General features: G+C 44.4%; 1 protein-coding gene across 3 annotated transcripts in view; it reads left to right on the top strand.

Annotated features, from left to right (window-relative positions):
- The window catches only part of CDC37 (cell division cycle 37, HSP90 cochaperone), a 56,787-nt gene that overhangs the window by 29,788 nt on the left and 3,007 nt on the right, over positions 1-23,992 (top strand). For all 3 annotated transcript variants that reach the window (XM_085844898.1, XM_085844899.1, XM_085844900.1), the window contains 4 exons: positions 5,164-5,279; positions 6,848-6,970; positions 14,427-14,609; positions 17,127-17,198. In XM_085844898.1, coding sequence (XP_085701024.1) covers positions 5,164-5,279; positions 6,848-6,970; positions 14,427-14,609; positions 17,127-17,198 — 494 coding nt within the window. The remainder of the gene's footprint in view (positions 1-5,163; positions 5,280-6,847; positions 6,971-14,426; positions 14,610-17,126; positions 17,199-23,992) is intronic.

Raw genomic sequence — 23,992 nt, 5'->3', positions numbered from 1 at the left:
ATACGGCGATCCCAAGGCAGTTATTTCAATAGTATGTGTAATAGTAGTTAGCCTTTTCCATATGTCTCGTGGTAAAGGGGAAAGATGCATTGCGTGGGACTCCAGTTAGACTTCTTAGACCTGTTTGATCTTCAAACCTTTCAGTTCTTCCATTCTTTTGCTACACCCCTTTCTCTCACACGAAATACGCAAGCAAGCACGCACGCACACCAAGCAATATAATCAAAGTGAGCTGCACAGCGAGTGGTGCATATGCATTTGTGCGCCAATTTTCAACCGCCATTTCACCTCAGACCTTCATTCCGCTCACCAAACTATAACACACTCACCATAACCACTTCATACAACTAAAAATCCTCGCAACAACCCACTTTTACCTTTTTACATTACAAACGTGACCATTATTCACAATCTCGTTACAAGGAGCTTCCACCTCTTCCCTACAATGCCACAACGTACTGCTACTTCATTACAAACACCAGAACGTGCTCCTGCCACTCTACGACCGCCTCAACTGCCACATACTCGTCGAACACTTACCACAGCTTCGGAAGACACGGAGGAAATGTAGGTTGGGGTTATTTTGGGGCATAACTCGAAGCGAGAACGTGCACTGGAGCTCGTTTAAGGAACTACGGGAAGCACAGAGATTTTCCTAAAATCCAACGTTTGAATGAAGGCCAGCACACGTTCAGGTCCAGAGAGAGCCTTCATAAACCACGGTCCCATGTTAAGGTTGGCAGCTCTGGTGCGTGCCCCTGTTGGTGGCGACAGCCATTTTCACCTCCTGAGCCTGGTGGGGTGTGGCTCTGACCGCGATGGACCAATAGGGGAGCTCAATTTCATTAGAGCTCATTTTGATCCGATGGTTGGCTCCTCGTCCAGAGCGTATGCGGTTCATTCTGCAGACTATCGCCAGAGCAGAGACGATTGCCGGGGGCAGATCTCTAATCTATATCTCTAATTTTGGGCTATCTCTAATTTTCCTCGGGGTGTGTGTTTGTTTGTGCGTGCGTGCGTGCGTGCGTGCGTGCGTGCGTGCGTGCGTGCGTGCGTGTGTGTGTGTGTGTGTGTGTGTGTGTGTTTTTGAAGGCGCTTGTATAGCATAAGTTAAGACTATAAAAAAGAATATTCGGAATAACTCTGCACTGTGTCTTCTTTTGAAATATTGTTTGCCTTTTGCCGCACCCCACAAATCCCTTTCTTTCCCTACTGTACATTTGCAGTAAATCCATTTACTGTGCCACATAACTTTCCTCGCTTCTGGTTTAATAGTGGGGCAACTTAGCAGAACAATTGTGCATTTTGTGAGGAAAGCACCAAATTTGGCACACGAGTCGCCTATCATATTATGAACAGATTTGGATATTAGGCCATCTCAAAATTTTTGATGGCAGTGGACAATGGCTGCCACAGCCTTCAGCGGCTGAATTTGAGATGGCCCAATATCCAAATCTGTTCATAATATGATAGGCGACTCGTGTGCCAAATTTGGTGCTTTCCTCACAAAATGCACAATTGTTATGCCATATTTAGCTAAGTTGCCCCACTATAAATTTATGTGTTGTTAGAAGTGTTCCCAGCTCATTGTTGTCTGTTCCTCAATTGGTCCAGCATGGCCCACACCCTAGCTTAGCCACGACGTTATTCCTCAAGAATCTGTTCCATAGGTGGTACCTATTTGGCAGCTTTGCTGAGCTGCACCTGATCTGGTAGGTAATCTAAATAACGCAAGTACGTGCCAAGGGTTCGATTCCCTGACAAGGAGGACACGTTGTTGTGGGGCCGAGTTTCAGTGGCGAGCACGACCGCTTGGTGGAGCAGTTGAGTCGGCTCCACCGAACACCCGGAACCGACATCGTGCTTCTCGGAGAACTCCGAAATGCATGGGTCCCTTACAGGACCGTGAATCGCCAATAATTCGGCCGCGTGGAATAGGGTTAATTGCCAACTTCAATATACCTTAGTATCCACGCGGCAAAGCTACCGGGGAATTCACACCCTCGGCAGGCCTCGAGCGGAACGAGCCGTTACCGTACTCGAACAGTGCGTAACCTGAGCGGATGGTTACCAAGACCCGTCGGTCCAAATGCACAATTTACCGTTTCCCAATTTCCCAACATGCACCGTGCTAAGCCAATGAAAGAAGCACAGAAATGAGCTGGTACATTCAACAATAGGGGTGTTTATTTTACAATCATCGGGGAGGGGAAGCACAGAAGGAGCAGAGTTATCACGACTATAAGAAATGCAACGTACAATGAGCAAAATAAAGCACTTGCACGATTCTACTTGAAGAAGGGCCCACACACAGACACACACACACACACAGACACACACACAGACACACACACAGACACACACGCAGACACACACGCAGACACACACGCAGACACACACACAGACACACACACAGACACAGACACAGTCACACACACAGACACACACACAGACACACACACACACACACATGGACCCCGTCGGGTCTTTATTGAAGGCTTCTAGCTTGAAGAAAGGTGAGCTGGAGACGAGAGCCTGTGCTTGGACCTGTCCACCTCGTATGGTCTTTGACGATCTGGCTCGGCGGGACTCGAACCCGCAACGCGATGCCGCTCCAAGCACCAGGTACCGCGCTCTCAAACCGGCCATGCACCAATCGACCAAGACCAAGGAGAAGATCAGAGACGACGATATCTCAGGGCCAGACGAGCCAGCCAGCATCAAGACCCGCAACCCCCAAGACGACGACGACTTTTTACCACCACCGCTCCCAGCCTGGCATTCCTTTATATTCCTTTTTCTTCCGGGGTGAGAAAATCGCCGTCTCATTGGTTTCTTACCTGAAAAATAGGGTTAATTTTTATCCAACTTTAATTTTACAAACTTATTCCCCACAAACTTATTCAAACTTATTCCCCAAACATGTTCTCTCCAACCTCATTGGACGGGGCGTCGTGGGAAAGTCGCTCTCTGTGGCCATCTCAACCCTCATTGGCCGGCGTGTCATGGGAAAGCTGCTCTCTGTGGCATGATTGGACAAGGGGCACACCCCTGCCTTCCTGGGCGGAGTCCCGGTCTGAGGCGATGGAAATCTCCGCCCACGCACGTGGGCAATGGCGTCGGTGTGTGAAGTGAAGTGAAAGATTTGTTGTAAACAAAACTCCGCAGCACACATGTAATTCCCGTTCGACACAGGTAGGGGGCCCTAACTATAAACACACTTACTGATATAACTGTTCTATAAGGACCTGAATGTTGAGTGCTCATGGCTGCCAGATTCGTAACAATGTGTCCTTCGGGGAACAGTTGTTAGACTGAGAACCCAAAGTCACCTGGTCAAGTTATTGGCATTCACGGTCGATTAGCGAAACGAAGTTATTATGTAAATCAGCCACAAACTTGGATGCTGACTAACCATCTTGACGATGGTGGGTATAAAATTTACATCTCGAGGCGATCTTACCTGGTTTTGCGTGATCATGTCTTTTCACGAGAATGATGAGCTCTTTATAAGACTTGTCAGAAAGTTTGGCTGGGGCAAGAAGATCTTTGATGAGGCTGCACGTCGGGGCACCGCATACAGTCAGTAATACTTCTCGCCACCTCCCGTTCTTGCGGGTTTATGGACATCACATCACACTTCAACAGGATAACGTGTGCCCTCACGTCACACGAGTGGTCACTGAATTCATCACACAACAGAACATTCTCACATTTCCCTTGCTTGCTGTTTCGCCTGATCTTTTCCCCCATAGAACATGTGGGATGAAATTGAACAACAATTGCACCATCTTCAAAACGAGCCGATGATGTTGGCCCAACTGTTGCAGGCCATGATGCAAATCTGGAATGACATCCCTCAAGCCTTCTTCATCCATTTTGTGCCCTTAATGAGGTGCCACTGCCAACCGTGTCAACGCAAATGGTGGTCACACCAGATACTGAGCTGTTGACTGACTTTTTATGGCACTCCTCTTCGAGCCATTGGAGATGTGTCATGCACACATGTTCATATTCTCATGTTGATTTCATGTTTAGCAAACACTAAATATTGATATGACGAAATAACGTGATGTGTTTGTTTTCATTTCTCATTTCGCATCGGTGTAGAAGATGCACAGGAACTTTTTCCATGCGTATAGTTTATGCCATCATATCGAATCATTTTTGTGGCTTATATTGTCACATCAAATCTTTTTTGTTGTTCATATTTTCTGAAATTGTTTTTGTACATTATATTGGCTTATAAAATTGTTTTTGTATTATATTGGCTTATAAAATTGTTTTTGTAGTTTATATTATCTTATCAAATCGTTTTGGAAGTTTATATTATGCTATAAAATCGTTTTGGTAGTTTACATTGTCTTATCAAATAGTTTTTGTTGTTTATTTTGTCTTATCAAATCGTTTTTGTCGTTTATATTTTGTCATCAAATCATTTTGTCATTTATAATATGTTACTAAATCATTTTTGTACATTATATTGTCTTAAATCGTTTTTAGCTCGTATGGAACGTGGTTCTGGGGGGCTCATGGGATGGTGCGTCGTCCGTCCACAAATATTTGCAGCAACTTCTCTGAAAATAGACATATGATTTCGATGAAACTTTACCACAACCTTCGTCACCATATATGTACCAAAGTTTGTTCATGGCATTAAAAAAAAAAAAATTGGGCCCTCGGGGGTCTATGGGGGTTACCCCCAAAATATGTGTGTGCTTTCTTCTCTGAAACTACAAACAATTTCGTTGAAACTTTACCATAACTGTTGTCACCCGTGATGAACCAAAGACTGTTCACCATTAAAAAAAATTGGGGTCTAAGGAGGTCTACTGGGGGTTTGCCCCGCCCCCCCAAAATAGGCATTTGCTTACTTCTCAGAAACAACACACAGTTTTGATGAAACTTGACCACAACCCTAATCACCCGTGATGTATCAAAGTTTGTTCACCACATTAAAAAACAATCCATAGGTATTTACTAACCTTCTCTGTTACATATTTTGTGGGTCATCTATGCCTACCAGTGGTTCCCTGGTTATCTTATCCAGACGCTACCAGGTGAGTGCCCATGAGTATTGCCCCTATGTTATTGTAACTTATATTGTCTTATCAAATTGTTTTTTTTTTGTTTATATTATCTTATCAAATCGTTTTTGTCTAGGAATGCTGAGTCGATGGGAAGACAGTCAGAGTTATCTTGCTGAGCATCCGCATCTCGTGTGTGAAGAATCTGCAAACTACCTCGTTATCTGGTGTATAGATCTTCAGGTAACAGAGGTAAGTTGTTTGTATATTACATTCCATCAACCAATCATTGTCCTGATGTTTATTACATTCCACATCAACTAATGAATGTCCTGGTGTTTGATACATTCCACATCAACCAATCAATGTCCCAGTGTTTGTTACATTCCTTCAACTCCACACATTGTTTACTGTCTTCCTCTACCCTCTTAGCCAATGTGTGGCTCTTATCAGAATCCTTTCATCTCCTCTCCCTGTCAAAGCTGGAGTGCCCCAAGGCAGTGTTCTTGGCTCAATCCTATTCCTGATCTTCATAAATTATCTCCACAACTCTGCAAAATCCCCTTTACCGATTTGCTGATGACTCCACCCTTTGCCATGACATCCCTCATCCTTCTGACAGGCAGGCTGCAGCCTCTTCCCTCTCTTCAGACCTTGACGAAATCACAAGTTGGTCAAGCACTTGGAATGTATCTTTCAATCCTGAGAAATCTCATGCTCTCACTATCTCCCTCTGAAAGGACTTTCTGGCAAACCCTCCTATTTCCTTTCTTAACAATCCTCTTGAGGAAGTTCGGTCATTCAAACTCCTGGTCTCGCTATCATCCATGATTTTTCTTGGGCAAACCACATTTCAAAGTTATCCTCCAAAGCCAGCCGCCGACTCAGCATCCTCCGTCACACAAAGTCCTTCCTTGGCACACCTGAACTCCTATCCACCTGCAAGGTTTTCATCCGCAGCTTGATGGAGCACTGCTCTTCCCTGCCTCACATCTTGCTTGCTCAGCTTGGCACCTCAAACCAATGCCTTCAAGATTATCGGAATCTCCCGTGATGAAGCTGGGTCTATGGGTCTGTCACTTTGCAATCACACACTGGTCAGTGGTCTCTGTACTGCACCGCCTCCTTTCTGGGGTTGCACCCTCTGCTCTTTCCATGCTTTCCCCCCCACCCCTCCCAGGGTTTCTGCAGGGCACACATGTCCACCATCAACCCCCTTCTGGTGAAACTCCCAAAATCCAGGATCACTGCCAACCTTAACTCATTTGTTCCTTTCTTCCTGCCTGTGGAACCAACTTCGATATCCTCGTCAATCTCATTCTTCCCTCCAGGTCTTCAAGGCAGCTATTCACCCCCATCTCAGATCATCCCCAATCCCAAACCATGATCTTTTTTATCCTCGTTACACCCCTTCCCTTCCCCAACCCCCTTTTTTTCCTTCCAAATTTCCAGTTTTCCCTCCTGAAAGTTTCCTACTGTATCCATCGTATCCACCCATGCATCCTCTCCTGCCTCCATTCTTCCCCATACCCATTGTTCATCCAAGTCGGTCTCTACCTTGGCCTTCAACTTTGCTGTTGGTGACCCCCACCCCCAACTATTCCTTTTATCCTGTTGTGTCCTGATCCGTTCAATGTACTAATACGGGTTCTTCCATGAGCCTTGACTATGTTGGCCTACACAAAACAACAATTAATGTTCTGATGCTTATTACATTCCACCTCAACCAAACAATGAGTGTCGTCCTGCTTATTACATTCCATCAACCAATCAATGTCCTTTTTTTTTCTTTTTTTTTTTTTACGAATATTCCCCATCAGAAACGTAATCTTATGAAACAAGTTGCACATCAGACCATTGTCCTTCAGTTCATCCTGGAACTTTCACGTTCTCTTCAATGTGACCCTCGTTCCTGCTTTCGTTCATTTTTCTCAAGAGTAAAGGTAAAGCCTCATCCCTGCCATCACAACATTGTTCACCACTTATGTGAGGAATTACTGTATTTAGTAAATTTTCTTGATTTCTGCATTGTTGAGGTCAAAATCGCTGTGGACTGAAACATCAATTAGCAATGCTGTCTTTTTTTATTTTTTTATTTTAACCTAAGTACTATACCTGGTCACAATGCTGTGTTTTATATGTTTACACTCAATGGAATCATCAGGTCATATGTGAGCATTCTGAGTTCCTTGTTTTCAATGATTGCTTTTGAGTCATGTTTCCATGAGTTTTATGGAACTGGGATGTGGAAGTTTTTGCAGATGTACCAGTGGATTACTCAACATACTTTGTTGTGCCTTTGTGAATGCAGGTGTTCTGACATGAGTTATTTCCATTCTGATAGGAGGTGGCTCATACTTTCTGTTTCTACCTTGCAAAATCTATATCTGTCTGATTGGCTCAGTCCTGACAGCTACTTAAAGCCATTGGTGAAGTTTCCTTGGTGTTGGGCATTTATACTGATTTGTTCTCCATCCTAGTTGAGCTGACCTCTTCTTAGCCATTCCAGTGAGCCTTCTTCGTCTATTCCCAATCTGTCCAACTCTTTAAAAAATATAAATTTTTTCATACCATCATGCTCTTTTATCATTCTCCCAGTTGTCAGTGTGTATCTGTTGATATTTCATTTTATAATTTTCTGTCATCTTATTTGCAATTGTTGGGGCTGTATGCCGTGCTCTTTTGGTTTCATGTGTGACATCTCCTATTCGTATTGGAAACTTTTTGCTCTGTGAGTTAAGGATACTTTCTCTGGCTTTCTGTCTTCGTGTTTGTTTTCATATTGGATTTGGTAGTGTGTTGAACTTTTCACGTACTCAGCCAATCTTACTGTTGTCATTCTGTGCACTTGGCCGAGTTCCATCAGGCCGCTACCTCCTCCTCGTTCTCGACAGGTACATTCTCAGTGTGCACTGATTTCTGTAGAACATTTTGTGGATGGTGAGTTTCCTTGTTTTGATGTCTCGTTTGGTGATTTCCGTTTGTGGTGAGTTTATTATTCCGCAGTTGTATTGGAATATTGGTATTGCTAGCTGATTGATGGCTTTGATTTTGTTTCTCGGGTTGAGATATGTTTTCAGGATCAACCTCGTTTTTATGCAAGTATTCTTTGGGAATTGTTTTGTGCATTTGTTTGTGACATATATGGTGGCCCTCTTCCATTCCAAAGGATTTGTATGATGCTTCGTTGTCTTGTTCCTCTGTTGTTGTTTCTCGGTTGATTTTTATGTTGTCCTTTTTGTTTGTCTACCCTGTACCAATGTGTACTTCACACACTTATCAAGGCCAAATTACATTTGAATGTCATTGGAGGACCCTTTCACTAATTACCCTTGCCAGAGGAGAGGGTATTGCATTTTGGTCCATTTGTTTGTTTGTTTATAACTTGGAAAAAAAAAATTTTTGACAAGTATGTTGATTGCCTCCATTTGTTTGTGTGTTTGTATGTGTGTCTGTGTGTTTGTGTGTTTATCTGTCTGCTCGCCTCCAGCCCAAACTGCTCAACCGATCATTCTGAAATTTTCAGAGATTAATATCACTGATGCTGCGACGGTCACGCATTGAAGTTTCATAAAATTTGATTGACCACAAAGGTCTACACAGGCCAATTTGAGCCGAATTGTCTAAAATCCTCAAATTTCATCCGATTGACTTGAAATTTGAACATTATTTGCATATCAGGTCAATGAATTCAACCACCTTTTACTTTTGAGGTTATCATCGGTCAAAAGGTCAACTCAAAATAGGCCAAACTCTTGTGTTTCTAAAATTGTCAGTTTTCATCTGATTGACTTGAAATTTGAAGACCATTTGCATATCAGGTCGCTGAATTCCACCACATATTAATTTTGAGATCAACATCAGTCAAAAGGCCAAATTGGGCCAATTTTTTTTAAATCCTCAATTTTCATCCAATTGACTTGAAATTTGAAGACCATTTGCATATGAGGTCGCTGAATTCAATCACCTCTTAATTTTGAGGTAAACATAGGCCAAAAGATCAACAAAGATCAAAAGGTCAACTTAGGCCAAATTTCTAAAATCCTCAATTTTAATCCAATTAACTTGAAATTTGAAGAGCATTTGCATATCAGCTCGCTGAATTCAACCACATATTAAATTTGAGGTAAACATAGCCCAAAAGGTCAAAATAGGCCAAAAGGCCAATTTGGGCTAAATTTTCTAAAATCCTCAATTTTCATCCGATTGACTTGAAATTTTGAACAGGATTTGCATATCAAGTCAGTGAATTCAACCACCTATTATTTTTGAGGTTGATGTAAGGTCAAAAGGTTTACCCTAAAACCTGTAAAAAAAATCTTCTCCAGAATGGCTGAACAAGATCGAGGGGAAACTTCACACAAATGTTCCTCAAATCTTGGGGATACCAGGGTAATCATGAATCATTGATGTCACATGGTCTGTCAGCCATATTTAATTAAGCAAAAATCTTTTTGAAATTCTTCTAGTTATGTCTCTCTCTTTATAATGATGTAACACAAAATACACCACACAAAATAAGTCCTGGTGAGGGTCTGCAATGTCTGATTGATCTTTTTCTTGTTACAGTTGTTCTACCAAATTTTCATTATTTGGTGCAAAGAGTTTTAAATCATTCATGTGCAGCACATGTATCACCTTTCCTGTCTCTTTGGAAGTTCTCTCATTGGACGTTCGGGTGTATCCATGTCCTTGCTCATTAGTGAGATTGCTCAGTTCGGTCCAGAGCCAGGCAAAACAGGAGGGGTGAAAGGCTATCACCCTGGAAGATCCCGCAACGTATCTTCACCCCTGGTCTTTCGATCTTTCCTTCCGAGTGCTGTAATATCCATGTGGTATTTCGTAGCTCCATTACTTTCTCAATCAGTTTGATTATATGGGAATTGATCTTTTACAGTTGCATGCATTTTATCATCAATGAATGTGGCACACTATCAAAAGCTTTCTTGTCGTTTATCCAGACTGTAGAGGATTTGGTTCTTCTTGTTTTACAGTTTTCAAGTACGGCCTTGCTTAGTCATTAGTGGTCTATTGTTCCATCGCATCCTCTTTTACATCTCTGCTGTTCTGCCTCTTAGCCTCCTTGTGTTAGGTGGTGGTACATCATTTCTGTGATTATTCCTGTCAGAAGTTTTATGTTGTTAGTCGGCAGGTTATTTATTGGTCTATACTTATGAGGTCGTTGGGTTTTTTCAGATTTTGGGATGAGGAAGTTGTTCTCCTTTGTGAGCCACTCATCCATTACCTCCTCACCTTTGATAAGTTTGTTGAATGCTTGAGTGTGGTGATTGTGGAGAGCATCTCATTGCTTACGCCAGAAATTTGGAATACCATCTGGGCCAGGGTTTTTAAAATTTGGCATTTTTTTCAAAACGATTCTTCATCAATTATTACTTGGGGGCATTTCCCTTCGGTGTTGTTTTCTTTTCCAACTGTTGGATCCATTATTCCTCCTCCTCATTATGTTATTTTGGTTCTTCATCGATTCCTTTCCAGAAATCTTCAAGTTTATCTTTTTCGGGGGGATTTGATACATTTTGCTTTTGTTTCCCAAGTTCACAGTGAATCTTTTCGAGTATTATTATTGCCGTAATTATTATTATTTTTGGAATACCAGGTCAAGGCTCGTGGAAGAGCTAGAACACTGAACGGTTCAGGACGCAACAGAATAAAAGGAAGAGGAGAGAGGGGGGGGGACACCAACAGCAGGGAAAGAGGGGGGGGAAACACCAACAGCAGGGTAGAGGGGGGGACCAACAGCAGGGTAGAGAGTGGGAGGAAACACCAACATCAGGGTAGAGAGGGGGGAAAATCAACAGCAGGGTAGAGAGGGGGAGGAAACACCAACAGCAGGGAAAGAGGGGGAAACACCAACAGCATGTTGAGGGGGGAACCAACAGCAGGGTAGAGAGGGGGAGGAAACACCAACAGCAGGGTAGAGAGGGGGGGACACCAACAGCAGGGTAGAGGGGGGGGGGAAACCAACAGCAGGGTAGAGAGGGGGGAAACACCAACAGCAGGGGAGGGGGGGGAAACACCACCAGCAGGGTAGAGATTAGGGGGGAAACACCAACAGCAGGGTTGAAGACAAGATAGAGGGAAACTTGGACAAAACAATGGGTGTGGGGAGGAATGAGGGTAAAGGAGGATGCATGAGGTGAACAATATGGATACAGAAGGAAACTCTCAGGAAGGAAAACTGGAAATTTGGAAGGAGGTGGGCTTGGTGGTGAGGGTGGGGATTAACGCGAGTTGGGGGGGGGGAAGGTGGAGGTGGGGATAGAAAATCTTGTTGCGGTTCTGCGAAACTGTCACTTCTCAAGGCAAATGCATACAACATACAGTGGTCCCCAGGCAGTTATTTCATCAGTATTCATTCTAGTTAGCCTTTCCTTTATGTCTAGTAGGTATGTGGGACAAGATGCATTGCGAGGGCTTTTAGTTAGGTCTTTAATTCCATTCACTGATCCTTTATCTATTTTATTTGCTTTACTTTGCACACACGACCTCTCCTTCATGCAGGCATGCACGCCACAAACCGCACGTTAACGGAGAGTCTCATTAGCATATGCAGCCAAAACCCTGTTACAACTGTGCGCCATTCCCCAATGGACCATTCATTTCAACCTTCTCTGTACTCGAACCACAATGTTACAACCTCCATCCGACCACCCCAACACCTTCCTAAAAATCCCCACAATAACCTATTATGCTCCCCCTCCTCACCGCAACCACTACAAACACTTCAACCTCCTAATCACAAACGCTACAAAACACTGCAATCGCAGTCGGCACCCCAGACTCTCACCACTGTCCTTTGAGGATATTGGAGAACAGTGAACATTACCCACCATGGTGGATGCTTGAGTTCAGAACATATTGGCACGTAGCTCAAAGCGCAAGTTTGCGCTGGGGTCCATTCAACATCGTCTGGATAGCCCTGACACTCCGCTAAATCGCGATCCTCGTTTGGTGCCCAGCACACTTTTATGGCCTGAAAGCGCTCCCAGAAACCCGCACGCCATGTTAATCTGGAGTTCCATCGCCTGACCGAGTTCGGGGGTGAATGAAGCCATTTTCAGCTTCGGAGCCTCGCAGGGGCAAGGCTACTTCTTGGGAAAGCATCTGTGCACCAATTAGGGCATTGGAGAATGCCTACAGAGCGTTTTGATCCAAATTCGGACTCCTTCGCCCAGCATCTATAAGATAGCTGCAAAAGGATCATTCTACCATCCAAAAGGATCATTGCAAAAGGATTATTGCTCATCCACCCCAAACCCACCTCCTTCAAATTCCCTATTTTCCTGCCTGAAGGTCCCTGTCGTGTCCATCTTGTATTCCCCATGTTCCCCGCTCCATCCCTCTCCCTTCCACAGATATCCTCATGTCTCTGTTCAACACTGTTTTTTCCTTCCCTCTCTTGCCCCTCTTGTCTCCTCCTCCCCTTGTTGTATTTTCTGTGTTAGCTCTCATACGAACCTCGACAGTGTATGCTCGACAGTGTGTGTGTATATGTATGTATATATATATATATATATATATATATATATATATATATATATATATATATATATATATATATATATATATATATATATATTCTCGAGCGAGAGTCTGCCACAGTCAGCCTTCTACAATTAGTCTCCACTACAGTTTTCTGCAGAGGTCACGCAGTCTTCTTCTGGGTGCGAGGTGGCTGCTTCTGAGCGAGAAGGAGAATCCTGACCTGATCCACGGCACCAGGAGAAAGGCAGAGCACAGCGCTGAGTGGGCGGAACGCCAGACTGATCATAGACTTTAGCATGTACATTTAGACTTTCTCACACACAATTTTAGCTATCCTCTTTCACATTCTTTCTCTCTCATCTTCTGTCTTGTCTGCTGTGGACACAAAAGAGCTAAAAGAGCAACCATCAGACACGCACCTCTTCATTTTTCGTTTCTGCACCCCACCTGTACTTCATTGCACCCCATTTTCACTTCCCCACTCACGCACCATAGAGACTCGCACACCCCCAGTTTTCTTCCCTCCTCCCTCCTCCTAAGTGATTGGGCTTGCGCTGCTCCATCAGCCACGCCAGATCCCGTAGGGGTTGTTTACACCTTTCTTTCTCTTATCTTATCTCTTCTTTCTCTTATCATATTTTCTCTTATCTTTCTAGCTTTTCTAATTTCCTCTGGTGTTTGTGTCTGATGGCGCCTGTAATGTTTGCATTAGGTAAGATTGTAGAAGTTTAAAATCTGGTTCGCTCTGCACTGTATTGTCTTTTGTAAATAATTGCATTTCTTTTGCCACACCCCACGAATCCTTGCTTTCTCCTGCTGTGCATATTTCTGTGTATTAAAACCCGTTATCATTCACATGCCCTTTCCTCGCCTTAATAATAAATTGCTTGTATTATAAATGTACCCAGCTCGTTCTGTCTTTTCCTGCATTGGTCTAGCGTAGTCCACACACAGGTTAGCCAGGAAGTTCCACCCCACTAATTTGATCTTATTAGCCAGTGCATACTTGGCTGCTCCGCTCAGCTGCACCTCATATGGTAAGTTAACGCAAGTACGTATCGAGGGCACGAAACCCTTGGTACGGTCAATCCACCGGAAATGGTAACGCGCAAAGTTGTGTAACCCTGCCAGGGTTGGCAGTACCAATCGGCGTTCGTGGTTGCTTAGCAAGCCGCCAGCACGCAGAGTTATCTGTGCCCGGCGGCCTCAGGACCGGGTGTTCGGGAGGAATCAGAGTGCTTCCCCTCCTGGTCGAACTCAAACCCCACATCTGTCACAATATCATGGTTTTGGTTTGGAGATGATCTGAGGTGGTGGTGAACAACTGTTTTGAACCTCTGGAGGGATGAATGACAGTGAAGATAATGTGGAAGTTGTTTCCATCGGCAGGAATTCTCAGCTAAATATAATCTCGGCCATAGCGATTTGAGCCTGAAGTAAACACCCGCTATCCCAGTGGCTGAATCACTTACTTTTGCTCTTTCCTGGCACTACAGAAACCACAGAGGAATAATGCGATGTTTAGAATATTAAAATTATGGGAAAGAAAGGGATTTTTTTTAAATTTACTTTCATAAAATACAGGTGGTGACGTTCATGGAAGAGCAGAACTTCGTTGAAATATAATTAATCTTTCCCTTCAGTTGTGATATTCACAAGTGGATATCAAAGGTTAAAACAGAGCTGAAGTATTCCTCTTCATTGGTCGATTTGAAAAACTATGAAGTACTTGTCAGGTTAAGCACTTTTGCGGTTTTCTTCATGATCATGAACACCTTTTATATTGTAGGGAAATGCTCAAAATGGATTCTTAACAAGTATAAATTTGTATCCCCCTTCTACTTCTCACCCCTCCCATGATCTTGCAAACCTCTCTTCCTTTGCTTTTGCTAGACCTCAGATAAAGTTTACCTCGAGGCCTTTCAATCTGAGGTGTGTGCATTTGAAGAGAGGGTGAGAGAAAGGGCTCAAGTGAGGCTGGAGAGAGCAAGGCGAGAAGCAGAAGAAGAGGAGCGAAAGGCGAGGTTGGGCCCCGGCGGTCTCGATCCTCTCGAGGTCTTGGAAACTCTGCCACCGGTGAGAAACTTTTAATACTACGGTTTAATTTGATATCCGAAAGTATTTGATATGCTGTTGCACGTTCTGTGTGTTAGCTCTCATACGAGCCTCGACAGGATACAAAAAGAAAACAAAAAAATGTTTGGAACATCCTGTATGTTATACATGGAGGAATAGGTAAATCCCAAAGGAACACTTATGTTGTACATTAAGAACACAATGTTATAGAACACGTAATTCCAAGTACCTTTACATCTGCTTGTATATGTTGGTGGAGACCATGACGATCCTTTTTCACTTTGTTGTCCAATTTGAATGAAATGTTGAGGATCGAATACAAACCCCCAACCGAATGCATTCACATTTGAATCAAAATGACTCGGATGTTGTTTTGTTCTGTGTAATGTGAGCAATGTTTGAGTAGCCATGGAGATGTAGCTGTTCTTTCTAGTTATGATGGTGAATATCCTTGTAGTTGTATTGCTCCCCAGCACCCAACACACTTAAACCTCACCCCTCACTCCAACCCCTCCCTGTGGGGAGGGGTTCATTCCAGCTCCTCATCCCCCCCCCCCCCCCCGTGGACTTTAAATATGTGAGGTCTCCGCTCTGACCTGGCAGATCTCTCAATCCAGGTCATTGCCAATAAACCAGACATCATCTGTTTCACAGAATCCTTCCTACCACGGAACGTCTCGACACCTGAGTGTCCATCCCCAGTTATTGTCTTCTCCGATTTTGATCGGCCTGAACCATGACCTGGCAGTGGAATTGCATTTTACATCAATAACTCAATTTCTCACTGTCATTGTACTGATCTTACACCTCCCAACTTCCAGGAGTACCTCTGGCTGCGACTTGCCTTTCGCTCCCACATCTTGTTCATCTGTGTGTTGGACCGTCCCCCTAACAGTGATGCAGATGACGCCATCCACATCTCTCTCTCTCAGACACCATTGACATTTGAACCACTCATCCCAACTCACTCTTCTCGTGTGTGGCGATTTCAATTGTCACCAAGTAACTTGGCTGGGCGTTGGTACCTCTCTCACCATTCATGGCACTTCAGCAAAGGACTTCTGTGACTCCATGGGACTGATTCAATCTGTGAACTTTCCAACAGGGATTTCAACCAATGGTAAATCCTCCCTTCTGAACCTGCTGATTACTAGCTTTCCCACAAATGTCTCCTGCTCTTCTTTTGCTCCAATTGGTTCTTCTGATCATATGCTTGCGAAAGTCAACATCTCTCCGGCTATTTTCAGAGAGCTGCCTCAACGCCAGTGAGTCTGGCATTTCACCCAAACAGATTGGCAGGGACTTCAAGCAGCCATCTCTCTTCAGGACTGGTCTCCCATATCTTCCGCCCCCGATGTTAACCCAGCTTGGGAAGTTTTCCATAGAAACCTGCTCTATCTCTATCTCTATCTCTCTCCCTCTCTCATGCACAGATTCATCCCATCTCGTCTCCAATTATCCTACCCCTCTTCCCACCCGTGGTACAATGAATCCTGTGGTGAGGGAGTTGCTCTGAAACAACTTGCCTTCTCTTCCTGGAACGCAAATCCGACTAAAGGCAATCTCAGTGCATTAGAAAAACTCCACAACAAGAGTGTGTCCACTATCAGGAGAGCCTGAAAACGACATCCGTCCAACCTCAAGAATGAACGTTCAAACTTTCAAACTGATGCTCCCCCTCCATCCCTTCACTCTCTTCAAATGGCACCACAGCCGACTCCAATCATGAGAAGGCCGAATGCCTCAATTTTGTGTTTGCTTCCAAATCTTGTGTTCCCAACCCCCTCACTCTCAGTAACTGAGAGTGTAACTCTCTCAGTCTCAGTAACCCAACCCCCTCACTCTTGTCGAAAATTATGTGGATTTTGAGGAGTTTCTTGATTTCTGCTTGTGGCCAGTTTACTATTCCACAGCTGTATTGGAATACTGGTACTGCTAGTTGGTTTATGGCTTTCATTTTGTTCCTTGGAGAGAGGTATGTTTTCAGGATCAATCTCATTCGACACAGGTATTCTTTGGCAATGGTTTTGTACATTTGTTTGACACATTTGGTGGCCCTCTTCGACTCCATGGTATTTGTAAGATGCTTCGTTGTCTAGCTCCTTTATTGTTGTATCTTAGTCTGTTTTTATTTTATTTTAATGTTGTCCATTTCTGTGGTCTCCTTTGTTCGAATGTGCACTTGGCACACAAATCGAGATCAAATTCCATTTGGATGTCGCCGGAGTACCGTTTCACAAATTTCAGTTGTTCTGTCAATTTTTTGTCGTTCAGTGCAAAGAGTTTTATATCTTCCATGTGCAGTAGATGTGTCAGTGTCGGTATATGATAATACACTCTGGTGATGTATTATAATACCCCTCCCCACCCCCCACCATGAATTTATATCAATAAACTGATATATTGAATTTGAATTAATGTTGTGTCGATGTGGCACAGGCATGACAGGCATGATGTGTGAAAGTATCTGCTTTATCAAAGTTCCTTGTGTAATGTCATGTTGTATGTAAACTGCAGGAGCTGAAGGATTGTTTTGATCACAAAGATGTTGGTCAACTGCAAGAAGTTATTGCCAAGATGGATGCCGCTGTGAGTATTCAACTGTATTTTTGACGTCATAAACTTTTCTTAAAATGAAAAGTGAAACAATATGTGGTTGCAGAAGTGTCCCTGCAAAGGAAAGTCCAACTTGGACATGCTGTTTGTACTTGTACCTCTCAAATTTGAGGATCACATGTAAGAAAACAACTCTAAACCTGGTTACGTGTGTTCTGCATCCCCCCCATCCCCCCGCCGAGTTATGTGTTTCACCCCCCCCAACCCCCAATTACATGTTTCACCCCGTCCCAGCCCCGTTGTGTGTGTTTCACACCGTCCCCCACCCCGTTGCGTGTTTCACCCCGCCCCCACCCCATTGCGTGTGTTTCACCCCGCCCCCACCCATTGCGTGTGTTTCACCCCGCCCCCACCCATTGCGTGTGTTTCACCCCGCCCCCACCCATTGCGTGTGTTTCACCCCGCCCCCACCCATTGCGTGTGTTTCACCCCGCCCCCACCCCATTGCGTGTGTTTCATGCTTTTTCTTGTGTTTTGCGGCATGAAGGGTTTTCCGGTGGTTGGAGTGCAAATCCTGCCACCAACTTCCTAATAAAAAGTAACCGAGCTGCAGGAGGACGTCCGCAGACACAGTTGGGCACTAGATATGGATGGCCGTTGGCTCACAAGAAGCTCCTCTGCCCTTTGACAGGTTTTGTATTTATTCCTGCTGGGTGTCCATTTCATACATCCTCCTCACCAGGAAACATGTTGGGGGAGACGGTTTAATCGCCGACAACCCGACCATGGAACAGGTCAGTCTCGGTTTACGTGGTTCCTGGAGCAACTCACAGATCTGATCTGGACTGACCTGACATAGGCTGGACGTTTTTCCCCCAAATTGGCTTCTCTGAACCTGATCATGGTGGAAGGTGATGTTTCTCTCCAGTTGTTGACAACTATACAGGGATGGGTTGGGAGGAGTTTACACCTTAACTAATAGACCAAAATTGTTTCTCGGACTAGTTTGGCTCGAAATGACTCCCACTGAATCTGTGATTTTTTTTTTCCCCTCTATTTTCACCATATTTCAGTCAATGAAGTGTGTGGAATATATTTTGTGCTTGAAGAGCTCGTGAGCCTTCAATATATTTTAAAATCTGTCCACTCTATCTGCAGGAATTTGAAATTGTCCATGTGGGACAGGAGCAGCAGCAGAAGTGGTTAGGGTTCGCCGATTGGTTATCATCGAAAGGGATCATCTATTGACTTGCAGGTTATGTGGTTTTCCTCATTGTGTAGAACACAAGATGTCATGTTCTTGTGACATCCATCAAATGGGGGAGGTGGTGGTGTGACATAACCCAAAATACGGTCAATCAAGATGGAAACTTTCGTTTGGACTAGTGGTGTTTTGAGTAATAATGAAATGCACATGTATTACCATGATTGAAAAGGAAAAAAAAAAAATATATATATATATATATATATATATATATATATATATATATATATATATATATATATATATATATATATATATATATATAAAACACACCCACTTAAATAACAATTCAGAATTCCATTAAAAAAACTAGAAGGGCACTCAGTGGAGCGAATACCTCCGTCCAGCTGATTCAGGTCAGGTCAGGTGTGGGAGCATGTGACGGAGCAGCGCGTCGATCTGTGACTTGCTACGGGTACCATGTAAACCTGTACTAACCTGTTTCATGGTCGGGTTGTCGGTGACTAAAGTGTCTCCTCCACAAAGTTTCCTGGCGAGGAGGGTGTTTGGATATGGACACCCAGCAGGATGAAGAACAAAACCTGTCAAAGGGTGGAGGATCTCCTTGTGAGCCAACAACCATCCATATCTAGTGCGCAACTGTGTCTGCGGACGTCCTCCTGTAATTGGGTTACATTTTATTCGGAGATTGGTGGGAGGATTTGCACTCCGGCCACCGTAAAAACCCTTCATTCCGCAAAACATACGAAAAGCATTTTTTAAATCTGAAAACCCACTCCGTGGAAGTATCTCCTGTGCAGCTGCCCTTCACGGGGCAGCTCACCCGATGAAGGGATTGGGGCAAAGCCTTCGGGACTCCCAATCTTTGATGATAGGAGGGAAACCACGGGGTAACATTCCTGGGTCAGATTGCGGGAGAGTGTGTCGGGGTGGTGCTGAGGTATCGTCCACCAGACGGTGGTCTCCATGGGTTAATCTGAGGTGGTCCCTTCGGGTAGGTGCCTGGAATGTCCTATCCCGAAGAGAGGATGATCACCTGTCTCTGTTATCATCTGAGCTCAAACGTTTGGGCATTGGTATTGCAGCTCTCTCTGAGGTTCGGAGACCGGATTGTGGCGAGATCATGGCGGGTAGTTACACCTACTATTGGTATGGTCGCTCTGATGGTTACCATTTCCAAGGAGTTGCTGTGTCTGTGTCCAATAAGCTGACTCCAATGATAATTGAGGTAACACCGGTCAACAAGCGTATTATGAGACTAAGGATTCGTCACTTCTTGGGTGTCATTTCCCTGGTCTCTGTTTATGCTCCGACTGAGGCGAGTGATCTTACTGTGAAGGATGCAGTCTATGCCATGCTCGAGTCGTCTGTGGTTGATCAGTGCCCCAGACGAGATACACTCAGTGTGACCACTCCTCATTTTCATAAATGCTAAGTTGAGCCAATGAAAAAAGCCAAGAATTCACAAGGTTTCGGAAAAGTGATGATAATAGAAAACCTATACGCCTAGAAAACCAAGACGCCAAGGTGGACAAAGAATAGCCAAGATCAAGATCTCTAGGACAAAGAATAACCTTGTGAAAAAAGCCAAGGAGTGGTCACATTGGATACACTTCTGGTCTTGGGGGATTTCTATGCATCGACTGCAAATGATAGGGATGGTTATGAGACATGTGTTGGTCCCCATGGGTCAGGAACTGTGAACCTGAATAGCACCAAGTTCCTTGACTTTGCAAGAAGTCATGGACTTAGGGTGGTTCATGGTTTCAGCGCCCACAGGCTCATCGTTGGACTTTGTATTCCAACACTGGCAGTGTGGCAAAGGAGATTGACCATGTGCTCGTTGATGGTCGCTGGAGGATGATCCAGAACTGTAGGGTCCACAAGAGTGCTCAGTTCCTCAATACTGACCACAGGCTTGTTGTAGCAACTCTGAAGTTGCAGCTTAAATCCAGGAGAATGGTACCATCCCAGCCGAGGCCCGATGTTGGCAAGCTGAAGGATGAGAGGGTAGCTGAGGAGTTTGCAAACAGGCTGAGTGGAGATTTGGGTGCTTTGGGGGATCCTCAAGAGTGGTGGAGTGCCTTCAAGAGCACTATCCTTGATGTTGCCGGTAGATGTCTTGGAACTAACTATAGGGCGAAGAAGAATTTTGTCTCTGAAGGGACGCTAGATACCATTGACCAGAGTTGCAGGGCCAGGCTGAATGGCAGAGTTGAGCTGTTCAGGGAGCTGAGGCATGAAACTGTACAACAAGGAAATCCAACACAGGTGGGGGCCATTCAGTCCATCATGCTTGCGCGAACACCAAACCAACCTTAAGGCCCTATCACACCTTGACGATTTAGCCAGCGTATGCCTGACGTATGCAAAATTTGGCTAAAACACTGGCACACGTCGAATACGTTATGGGTAAGTTTGTGTACGTCAAGAGCACGCTGGCATACGTCATAGTACGCTGGCTTTTTATCGTAGTACACTGGCATACGCCCTAGTACGCCGAGGTGTTAGACAAATTTTCCATGCTTGAAATTTTTCGACGTATGCCAGTGTAGGACTCGCACGTTCTGCATAATGCTGGCCATAAGTTGTAGGCACGTTACGCGATCGTTGACACACGTTACTTGTAAGTTACTTATAAGTCGAGACACATCGAGGTAATGTTTAAGGGACCCGAAACTTATTTCTAACCTATGAGTAACGTGTTGTGGACACGTTACGCGATCGTTGACACACGTCGACACGCGTTACTTGTACGTTACTCATAAGTCGAAACACGTCAATGTAATTTTTAGCGTCACTGTTCCAGACTCCCTGGTTTTTTTTGTTTGTTTTTTGTTTTCTTCGGTATGACGGTGATGGGAACACTTCGATTTCTCGTGTGGTTATAATATAATGTAATTAATAGGCTGCCACTCAACGATTTAAATCATAACCGCACTAGAAATTGAAGTGTCAACATCACTGTCATACCGAAAAAATAAAAATAAAAAACCAGGGAGTCTGGAACACTGACGCTAACCATTACCTTGACGTGTTTCGACTTATGAGTAACGTACAAGTAACGTGTGTCGACATGTGTCAACGATCGCGTAACATGCCTACAACTTATGGCCAGCGTATGCGGAGCGTGTGTCGTACGTCGAGAAATTTTTAACATGCTGAAAATTTATCGACGTACTTGGCGTATGACGACGTATGCCAGCGTACTATGACATATGCCAACGTACTACGACGTATGCCAGCATGCTCTTAACGTCTACAAAACTTACCCATAACGTATTCGACGTGTGCCAGCTTGGTTCAGCAAATTTTTCATACGTCGGCATACGCTGGCTAAAACGTCAAGGTGTGACAGCGGCATTACACTTCGATGTCGAGTGCAGTTATGATTTGAATCGTTGAGCCGCAGCCTATTAATAGCCTACGCCACGTGATCGTCGGCGATACGCTGCCGTGTGCTATGCATAAGTGAGACTATCGTTGCGCATAGGTTGTGAATGCCGACAACACGCTCAGCATTCGTTGGTGTAAGTTATCTATTTGTGATTGAAACGTTCTGTGTACGTTACTAATACGTTATGCATACGTCCAACACGTTATTATACGCCCAAAACTTAAGAAAAACGTGAATAGTTCAGCGTACGCCAGCGTTTTACATACATTTTGAGACCTTGCCATATGCTGGCTAAAACGTCAAGGTGTGACAGGGCCCTAAGAAAGAAGAAGGAAAATGCAAAAAAAAAGTTTTTAATTCATGAAAGAAAAAATGTTTTTTATTTTTTTTTTGTCGTAATTTTTTATTTTCTTCCCCTTGGAGAGGGGGCATGGGCTTGGTTAAAAACACATCAACCACACAATCCCCCTTAACAAGACCCCCACCAACAGCACTCCGTACACAATCATCCATCAATACTCAAACTACCTAAAAGCCTTGTCAACATCCCTATACCCCTCTATATCCCTATACCCCTATATCTCCATAACTGCCAAGTACCTATCTAATTCAAACTTATCTCCTGTTTCTGCTGTCACAATTTTTCCAGGGAGACCATTCCATGCATTAACTACTCTGAGTGAAAGTCCCTTACCTCACTACCATCTTAACTCTCCTCTTCTTTACTCTCAGGCTATGGCCCCTGGTTCTGTCACTGTCTACTCTGTTGAATTATAATTAATCTTCACTTATTTTATCTTAACTTTCATTATCTGAAACATCTCTATCATATCTCCTCGTAACCGCCTCCTTTCTAGTGTATAAAGCCCTGTCTCCTTCAACCGTTCCTCATAGCTGAGTCTAGCTCGGCCTGGAATCAATCGAGTCGCCCTGCACTGAACCCTCTCAATGGCATCTATATACTTCCGGAACTGTGGTGACCAAAACTGCACACAATATTCTATATGTGGCCCTCACTAAATTCCTGTACAATGTTAACACCACCTCTTTTGATTTATAATAATTGATCCCCCTCCTTATACAACCGAAAAGCCTATTTGCTTTACCTATAGCTGTCTGGCACTGTGCTGCCTGCTTACCTCTGGTATCTATTACCACCTCCAGATCCTCCTGTGTGACACGCTCCAAAATTACCCCTTATATCCTGTAATCTCTATTTTCATTGTTCTTTCCCATCTCCAACACCTTACACTTGCTCAGGCTAAATTCCATCTGCCAATCTTTTGCCCAATCCATACAAGTATCAATACTCTCTTGTATCTGTTCACCGGCCCCTCTGATATCCACCTTACCTCCAAGCTTTGTGTCATCCGCATATCTGGAAAGCTTACTCTTTACCCCATTATCCAAATCGTTGATGTAAATAATGAATAGTAATGGTCTGAGTCCTGATCCCTGAGAGACCCCTTACTTACATCCTCCCAGCAAGACATCCTCTTACTCACAGCCATTCTTTGCTTCCTATCACTAAGCCAGTCCAGCTGTGTGACACGCTTAGTACGTGCACTTAGGTTGGACAAGGAGGCCTATGTGCGAGGAATCTGTGAGGGTGTAGAGCATCACCTGTGGTCAAGTTAGTCTCATCCTGCTTATAGGGGAATTCGCGCATTGCGTTCCTCCAAGCCCGTCCCTCAGTGTACTGCAGTTAGAGCGGAGGGTGGTGTGCTCTTGACAGAGGAGTCCGAGCTGATGGCCCGCTGGGCCAGTTACTTTGAGTGGCTGTACCAGGCTGATCCACCAGCTGTCGAGTTGATGTGAGGGGTGTTACTTTCCCTATTGCTGACCCTCCAATCAACTGTGGTCCACCTTCGTCTGTGGAAACACAGGCTGCGGTGAACCGGTTGAAATGGGGTAAAGCTCCAGGGATCTGTGGCATCAATGCTGAACTTCTCAAGGCTGGTGAAAATGCTGCACTCATGTCGTTGCATGCAGTTCTCTGCTCTGCCTGGAACACAGGCATCATCCCAACTGACTGGAAGGGCCTTGTTGTCCCTCTCTGGAAAGGGAAGGGTGATTGCCAGGACTGCAACAACTACCGAGGGGTGATGCTGTTCTCAGTGCCGGGCAAGATCTTTACTTGGATAATTATTGATTGGGTTCACCACCATCCGCTTGAGCACCAGCGTCCAGAGCAGTCAGGCTTTA

The sequence above is a fragment of the Eptatretus burgeri genome, chromosome 11, assembly GCF_056783735.1.
Source record: "Eptatretus burgeri isolate ZD-2024b chromosome 11, Ebu_testis_v1, whole genome shotgun sequence".
Lineage (NCBI taxonomy): Eukaryota > Metazoa > Chordata > Myxini > Myxiniformes > Myxinidae > Eptatretus > Eptatretus burgeri.
This window is presented reverse-complemented; position numbering and strand designations above follow the sequence as displayed.